Raw genomic sequence first — 9,033 nt, 5'->3', positions numbered from 1 at the left:
TACTTTTTTCTTTTTTGAGGAATGCAATTAGATTACATCCTTTGCTTCCAAAGTGGATTTCATGGGCTTTCCTTGATCCCCACACACTAATACAAAAATGCAGCCAAGATTATTATATCCGGGGCGGGGGGGCGGGGGGCTCCATTACACTCAGCAATACGAATTAAATCGCAGTAGCTAATGCCTCTCTTAAATAATTTATCCTCTCCTGGCAGCAAAAAACGCTACAGCCTCTTCAATTACCCCTCACCACAAACCATCGCCTAGGTCGCGATCAATCTGACCCAGCTGCTATCGCGGCCACCACCTCAGTCTCACCTCTCCTACCGTTTGGGTCTGCAAGTGTCACGGGAAGGGGCGGCCGCCGCAGGGGCGTCCTCTGCGCCGCCACCCGGGCACCCGGCGGCGCGCGGGGCAGGCCCGGGACTCACCGTGTGGAGGTGCCCTTCCGCACATCGCACATCATGCACTTGAAGGCCTCGGCGCTGTTCCGGAAGGTGCAGACGCTACAGTCCCAGTAACCCTCATCCGAGGACGGCTTCGGCTGCCGCTTCGGCCTGCAGGACACAACCCAGACACGACGCGGCGCAGGGTCACCAGCAGGCCGCGCCCGGGCTCCGCGGCCATCCCCGCCCCGCCCCAATTCCGCGACCCCCGCCTCACCGGCCCCCGGCGCGCCGCGCTCTGGCTCGGAGGGGGAGGGGAGTCAGGGAGGAGAAGGGCGCGAGAGCCGCCGCAGTAGCCGCCGCCGACGCTCTACCACTGGGGGCTGCCCCTGTGGCCACCGCCGCCATCGCGCCTCCATTGTGGGGTGGCCGGGGCTGGCCCCTCACACGGCAGCGCTCGCGCAGCAGCGGCGCCGCCCCCGTTCTCGCCCCGGTGCCCGGGCGGCGAGTGAGGCGGCCGCCCGAAACCCAGCGCGAGGGCCCCGCCGCTCGCACAGTCGGGACCCCGGTGCCGGGCGCTCTTACCTGGTGGGGCTCTTCTTGTCTCCCATGGCTTGGCTACAAACGCACGCCAAGAGTCGCCGCCGCGGCTGCTCTGTTTGTCAATAAGAAGGATAATAAGCCCGGCGGAAGCAGGCGGGGGAGGGAGGAGGGAGGGGGCGGGGAAGGCCGCACCGCGGAGCTCGGAGCAGCCGCCGGATCCCACGCAGCCTCCAGCTGTCGGGGAAACTCCTGCCTGGGCGCACGTGACCCGCGCCTGCCAACCAGCGGCCGCGCCGGAGACTTCAAACGCGGCTAGCGCGGCCCAGCACCCGCGGCCAGTTCGCTGGCAGCCGCTGCAGCCTCGGGCGCCGCCGCAGCCGCCGCAGCTCCGCGCTCTTTCCCGCGCTTCCCTTCTGCGTCCCCGAGTGTCGCACGCTTCGGAGCTCCTGCTAGGAAGCGTGTGGCCTGCAGGAGGACTGGGGATGCTCCGTCATCCCACGCGAAGCCTGGTTCGAAGTGAGGCCAGCGTTCGGAGGTAACCCATCGCGGGACAGAAGGGACCTGCGGGAGTCTGCAGGTAGAACCGCTTTCCTGGCCTCAGCCGTCCATGTCTACTCAACACCCGCCCGAAGGATACCTGGGGGGAGGCGGGAACCGACATTGAGCGCCATTGCTAGGTGTCAAACACTGTCTGCCTAAATCCACACAAATGCTCTACTGTATAGGCATTGTCACCCTCAATTTAGAGAAAATGAAACTGAGGCTCAAGAGAGATTAGGTGACTTCCTGTAGGTTACATATTAGAAAGTGCAAATCTAGGAGCCTGAGCCTGGTTTAAATCCAAACTAGCCCTCTTGGCTTTCCAGGACTCTGCAGTAGCAGCTTTTAAAAGAAAATGAATACTCCTAAACCTTTTTTTTTTTTTTAATAACGAGTTTGCAAACCCGTTTTTTTTTTTTTACAAAGGAACGCTTTTCCCTTGGTCTCAACGTAATGGAGGCCCTCATCACCTTGTTCTACACTCTGGTACAGCCATGTAACTGCTTTCTGAAGCTGCAATCCCACCGCACCAGTATATATCCTAAACCACAGCCAGATTAATAATAAACATTGTTAACATTATGCCACCACTCTGCTCATAAGCTAATGGCGACCAGACTCCTTAGGCTGGCATTCAAAGACTTAACACAAGTTTTCCCTAACTCCCATTCTACTCCCCAACAGAAACGCAGCCTCCTGAGGAGGATTAAAGAGGAAACCGCTTGCCGAAACCCTTCGTGCGCTGCATGAAATATTTCCCCCTTCTTTCTGACCAGACTCATAGCTCATAGCGACCCTATAGGACAGAATAGAACTGCCCCATAGAGTTTCCAAGGACCGCCTGGCGGATTCAAACTGCCGACCATTTGGTTAGCAGCCGTAGCACTTAACCACCATGCCACCGGGGTTTCCTATGAGTCAAAATCAACTGGACGGTGCTGGGTTTCTTTTTTCGGTTTGGTCTGACTAGAGATCAATTATCCAATAATCAAGGTAAGCGCAGTGCTTACCTTGCTTACCAGATCATATGTAGTGAACAATTCACGTGTTTTCACCACATGAAAGACTCTGCTTCTGGTATGGCTGGCATCTTTCTCTCAACCTCACAGCACCTTCCTACAGGATCAAAGACTGTCTTCAATTTTGCAATCCCTGACAAGAGCAGATAATCCAGTAAGCAAAAGTAAGTATGGGCTTACTTTTGCTTACTTACTAATCTGTAGTGAACAATTCAAATACACGGTGAAACCCACGTGAAATTGTTCACTATAGATTAGTAAGTAAAAGTAAGCTTGCTTAGTGGGTTATCTGCCCTTGTCTCTGACTACTATTTTCTGCCCATCTTTGTAGGTTCGCGTCAGATCTGAGTTCCTAAAGAATTCTTTCTGTTTTATAGCTGAAAGGGTCTTAATGTGCTACAAAGGAAATAGTACAGTTAGAAGTCCCAGTTCCCAGCCTGTTTCCCCTAATCTTTAACTGATGGATCTTGAAAAATTTCTGTAATTTTCAATTTTTTTGTCTGCAAAATGGCATCTATATATATATATATATAAGGTTGCTGTGTGACTAGTAATAATACAACATTTTTTAGCACTATATGCCAGGCATTTTGTAAATCTCTGTATACAAATGGGTATTTTATAAGGCTCAAAAGTACTATGCAAATGTTAGTTCTTCTCTAGTCTTAATCTCTTCATTTAAAAGACAAGGAAGTTAGGGCCTAGGTTAAATGGCTTCTGTTTAATGAATAGGCCAGGATTAGAGCTCAGATATCTATTAGTCCTCTACCAAGCCATGTGTTCTGCTTAACCAAATCACCCCAATTTGCAGCAGCCTCTGAACTCAGCACTATCCGTACTTTTTGCAAGTGTCACTTTTTTTGACTCAAATCCTGATTCAGAAACCATGGGGATTTTGACTGAGGAAAGCATACAAGAGAAGGAGATCTAAAGCCTAGTCTCAGTCTCTCAGTAATGCCATGGGTAAACTTAATTAAGCCACTTGGGTTTTTTTCATCAGTAAAATAAAGAGTTAAAACTATTGTCACAACTAAGGTCCCTTCCAGCTCTAAGGCATTGTGATGTTTTTTATATTCCTTAACTGGATGCATCATCAAAGAGAATGACAAGAACTGGTCTGTTTGCAAAAGTGATGGCAACACTGTATTTTTCAATCAAAAGAAAATCAAATCAAGAACTCTAAAAAAGTTCTCAGTGGTGTAAATCACCATTTCACTAGAAAATAAATTCCACCACTAGAAAGTAAGCTTCACTTCCAAAGCACAAGTGCAAGAAGGGCAGGAATTTGTATTCGTGGTATTCATCGCTGCACCTCCAGTCACTAGAACAGTCTGACACATAATGGACACTTAATAAATATTTTGAGAAGGAATAAATTCATCCATGCCACAGTTCGTGGATGAGGTGTTTTTTCACACTGAGATTGACAGCCCATTACGCATATTGGCATGCAGTAGATGGTCTATAAATGCTGAAGTTTACAGCCCTGCACACTGAACTTTACAACTCTGCAAAGTAATCCTTGTAGAGGAATCAGGGATTGAACCCAGTTTCTATGAAGCACATGCCCTTGCACTATACCAGTTGCTGACCATTTATTGGGTGCTTTTTTTTTTTCTCTTAGAAAGATCCTGCCTTTACTAAACTTACGTGAAGAAGCACCTCCTCCTTCTTTACCACAAGAGTCCAATCTTTTTTCCTGAAGTGTTTTTCTTACGGTTTGAAAAGAGTGACTGCAGAAGAGGAAGATCCTTGTCACTAGAGTGATCCAGGTTCTTAACCATTCAGGTGCCTTTTCAATACATTTGCAGAGTTCAGTCCGCAAACGTAATTCATTGGGGTCACTTGTAAAATGACACAAACTGGCAATTGTTTTAACAATTTAAAAGTGGTAAAGTATTATAATAATTTACCATTAAAAAATTAAGTTAACTCCAAGGTCACTGATATATTCATTTCCATTTTAATATGCTTCCTAGAGTGGGAAAGACTGGAGAAATTACTGAAACTGTACGTGAGATCATGCGTGCAGCTGAACAGTAATCTGTTTGCTGTTGAGATATAAAAAAGACTGAGTGCCCCTGTCTTACATACATTGAGAGTAACTGCGTGGTCCCATGGACCCCAGTCTGTTCTAATTAGACCCGAGTTTATGCCCATGAAACAAACACAACAACAATAAACACCATGCATTAAAGTTTTATACAGCTATTAGACAACAAGGGCTAATACTTGATATGGTGAGCACTGTCTCATTTATCAACTGGAATTTGAAAGGAAATTAGTGTGACTAAGAGAGAAATAAGATACAATTCTTCCCTGAGAGAAGAATTCAAAATGAAATATAACAACAATAAACTACAATTGTAAAACCAATCACATTTTAAAAGGCTAATTTGGTTTTTGTCTGTTTCTTTGGTGTTTTGGTTTATTTTGTTTTTGCAAAATGAAGATACCTTTACTGATTTTGCTCGGTATAAAAGTTATACGTTACCAACATAAAAAGTTGAGCAAATTTTTTTTTATCTTACTTTAGATGAAAGTTTACAGGACAAACTAGCTTCTTCTGAAACAATTAGTACGCATATCGTTTTGTGATATTGGTTGCCAACCCCTGACACATCAACACTCTCCTCTTCTTGACCTTGGGTTCCCTATTACCAGCTTTCCTGTCCCCTGCTGCCTTCTTGTCATTGTCCTTGGGCTGGTGTGCCAATTTAGTCTCATTTTGTTTTGTGGGCCTGTCTAATCTTTGGCTGAACAGTGATCCTCAGGAATGACTTCATTACTGAGCTAAAAAGGTGTCTGGGGGCTCAGCAAAGATTTTTGAAATTAACCTATCCAGTATGTTCTTGTAACACTACTGGTGGTGATGGTGGTGTTAGATGCCATTGAGTCAGTTCCAACTCATAGCAACCCTATGTACTACAGAATGAAACACTGTCCAGTACTACGTCATCCCCACACTTGTTGCTGTGTTTGAGCCGATTGTTGCAGCCACTGTGTCAGTCTATCTCCTTAAGGGTCTTCTTCTTTTTCACTGATCCTCTACATTACCAGGCATGTTGTCCTTCTCCAGGGACTGATCCCTCATGATAACATGTCCAAAGCATGAGAGACAAAGTCTTGCCATACTTGCTTCTAAGGAGCATTCTGGCTGTACTTCTTCCAAGACAGATTTATGTGTTCTTCTGGTAGTCCATATTATATTCAATACTCTTCACCAACACCATAATTCAAGTGCATCAATTCTTCTTCTGTCGTCCTTATTCATTGTCCAGGTTTTGCATGCATATGAGGTGATTAAAAATACCATTGCATGGGTCAGACACACCTTTGTCCTTAAAGTGACATCTTTACTTTTCAACACTTTAAAGAGGTCTTTTGCAGCAGATTTGTCCAATGCAATATGTCCTTTGAGTTCTTGACTGCTGCTTCCATGGGCGTTGATTGTGCATCCAATTAAAATTAAATCCTTGGCAACTTTTCTCTGTTTATCATGATGTTGCTTACTGATCCAGTTGTAAGGATTTTTGTTTTATGTTGAGACGTAATCCACTGATCTTCATCAGTGTTTCAAATCGTCTTCACTTTCTGCAAGCAAGGTTGTGTCGTCTGCATGTCTCAGGTTGTTAATGAGTCTTCCTCCAGTCCTGATGCCACATTCTTCTGCACATAGTCCAGCTTCTTGGTTTATTTGCTCAGTATAGAGATAAAATAAGTATGGCGAAAGGATACAACCCTGATGCACACCTTTCCTGATTTTAAGCCACACAGAATCCCGTTGTTCTGTTCAAACAAAAGCCTTTTGGTCTCTGTACAGGTTCTGCACAGGCAAAGTTAAGTGTTCTGGAATTCCCATTCTTCGTAATGTTATCCATAATTTGTTATGATTCACACAGTTGAATGCCTTTGCATATTCGATAAAACATAGCTATACATCTTTCCGGTATTCTCTGCTTTTAGCCTAGATGCATCTGACATCAGCAGTGATATCCCTTGTTCCACATCCTCTTCTGAATCCAGCTTGAATTTCTGGCAGTTCCCAGTCAATGTTCTGCTGAAACCACTTTTGAATTGTCTTCAGCAAAATTTTACTTGCATGTGATATTAATGATATTGTTTGATAATTTCCACATTTTGTTGGATCACCTTTCTTTAGAATGGGCACAAATATGAATCTCTTCCAGTCAGTTGGCCAGGTAGCTGTCTTGGCATGGACGAGTGAGCACTTCCAGTGTTGCATCTGTTTGTAAGAACATCTCAGTTGATATTCCATCAATCCCTGGAGCCTTGTTTTTCACCAGTGCCTTCAGTGCAGCTTAGACATCTTCCTTTGATACCATTGGTTCTTGATTATATGCTACCTACTGAAATGGTTGAACACTGACAAATTCTTTTCAATACAGTGACTCTGTGTATTCCTTCCATCTTGTTTTGATACTTCCCACGTCTGTCAGTTTGTTGTACTCTGGTGGCTGGCTTGCGTGTTGCTGTGATGCTGAAAGCTATGCCACCAATATTTCAAATATCAGTAGGATCACCCGTGATGGACAGGTTTCAGCAGAGCTTTCAAACTAAGACAGACTAAGAAGAAGGACCTGACAATCTATTTCTGAGAAAATAGGCCAGTGAAAATCTTATGAATAACAGCCAAAACATTGCCTGATATAGTGCTGGAACAAGAGCCCCTCAGGTTGAAAGGCACTCAAACTATGACTGGAGAAGAGTAGAGTCGACATGGATGAAGTAAAGCTTTTGTAATCTTCTTTGCTGATGTGGCGTGATTCAAAATGAGAAGAAACGTCTCCAAATATCCATTAATAATCAGAATGTGGAATATACAAAGTATGAATCTAGGAAAACTGGAAGTTGTCAAAAATGGAATAGAATGCTTGAAGATGGGTATCCTAGGCATTAGTGAGCTGAAATGGACTGGCTTGGGCCATTTTGAATCAGACAAACAGATGGGCTACTCTGCTGTGAATGAGAAATTGAAGAGGAACAGCATCACATTCATTGTCAAAAAGAACACTTCAAGATCTGTCCTGAAGTCCAACGCTGTCAATGATAGGATAATACTCATATGCCTACGAGAAAAACTAGTTAATACAGCTATTCAAACTTTCACACTAATGCCAAAGATGAAGAAATTGATGGTTTTTTACCAACTTCTGCAGTCTGAAATTGATCAAACACACAGTCAAGATGCATTGATAATTACTGGTGATTGAAATGTGAAAGTTGGAAACAAAGAAGAAGGATTAGTAGTTGGAAAATTTGGCCTATGCGCCGGAGATCGCATGATAGAATTTTGCAAAACCGATGACCAATTCATTGAAAGTACTTTTTTTTCAACAACATAAAAGGCAACTATACACGTGGACCTTACCGGATGGAATACACAGGAATCAAATTGGCTACATCTGTGGAAAGAGATGATAAAGAAGTTCAGCATCATCAGACAGAACAAGGCTAGGGGCCGACTGCAGAACAGACCGTTCGTCAACTGCTAATATGCAAGTTCAAGTTGAAGCTGAAGAAAATTAGAAAGAGTTCACAACAGCCAAACTATGACCTTGGGTATATCCCATCTGAATTTAGAGACCATATCAAGAATAGATTTGATACATTGAACAATGACTGAAGACCAGACAAGTTGTGGAATGACATCAAGGACTTCATACTTGAAGAAAGCAAAGGCCTTTAAAAAAACAGGAGAGAAAGAAGAAACCAAAATGTATGTCAGAAGAGACTCTGAAAATTGCTCTTGAATGTAGAGTAGCTAAAGTGACTGGAAGAAATGATGAAATAGAAAAGCTGAACATAAGATTTCAAAGTGTGGCTCAAGAAGACAAAGTAAAGTGTTATCAAAAAATGCGCAAAGACCTGGAGTTAGAAAACCAAAATGAAAGAACATACATGACATTTCTCAAGCTGAAAGAACTGAAGAAAAAAAAAATTTTTTGTAATATTGCAATATTAAAGAATTCTACGGACAAAATATTAAACAACACAGGAATCATCAAAAGAAGATGGAAGGAATACACAGAGTCACTGTACCAAAAAGAGCTGGTCAGTGTTCAACAGTACTGGTACAGATTCACAATTATCTGAAACTCTTAGAGCTGGACATTTTTCACAAGTAAGAAAATTTGGGATTTTGAAAGGTAGTATAGATACTACAGATTATCTAACGCTCCCTGTGGGTTCTGAAAGAGTGCCCCAAAACTGAACACAATATTTCTGCAACAAAATACATGAGTATTCACACTAAGTGGGAAAATTAAAGTCTATAATTTACCTTACATCACTTCCACTCAGGTTTTACTACAAATGAGTACAGGTGAAGTAAAATATGAAGAAGCTTTCAACTTTCAGTACTTTTTGGATTACAGGATTTTGGACAAAGAATGCAGATCTATAGGAATTTGAGGAAGAACTAGGTTTAAAACTTAATATAAAAAAGTCCACATTCTTTGGCATAGTAATTCCATTTTGGGGAATATATCCTAAGGAAACAGCTTGAAGTGCATAAAAAGCTT

The 9,033-nt window shown here is 43.5% G+C and overlaps 1 protein-coding gene across 3 annotated transcripts in view; it reads right to left on the bottom strand.

Annotated features, from left to right (window-relative positions):
- The window catches only part of YAF2 (YY1 associated factor 2), a 129,554-nt gene extending 128,460 nt beyond the window's left edge, over nt 1-1,094 (bottom strand). For all 3 annotated transcript variants that reach the window (XR_010321869.1, XR_010321868.1, XM_023555360.2), the window contains exons 1-2: nt 972-1,094; nt 432-557 (exon numbers count right to left, since the gene is read on the bottom strand). Coding sequence is in view for 1 of the 3 variants with exons in the window: in XM_023555360.2 (XP_023411128.2) it covers nt 432-557; nt 972-997 (152 nt within the window). In the remaining 2 variants the exon portion in view is untranslated. The remainder of the gene's footprint in view (nt 1-431; nt 558-971) is intronic.
- Between the last annotated feature and the right edge of the window lie 7,939 nt (nt 1,095-9,033).

Source organism: Loxodonta africana, chromosome 4 (assembly GCF_030014295.1).
Source record: "Loxodonta africana isolate mLoxAfr1 chromosome 4, mLoxAfr1.hap2, whole genome shotgun sequence".
Taxonomy (NCBI): Eukaryota; Metazoa; Chordata; class Mammalia; order Proboscidea; family Elephantidae; genus Loxodonta; species Loxodonta africana.
Note: the sequence above shows the minus strand (reverse complement) of the source record. Positions and strands in the feature narration are given on the sequence as shown.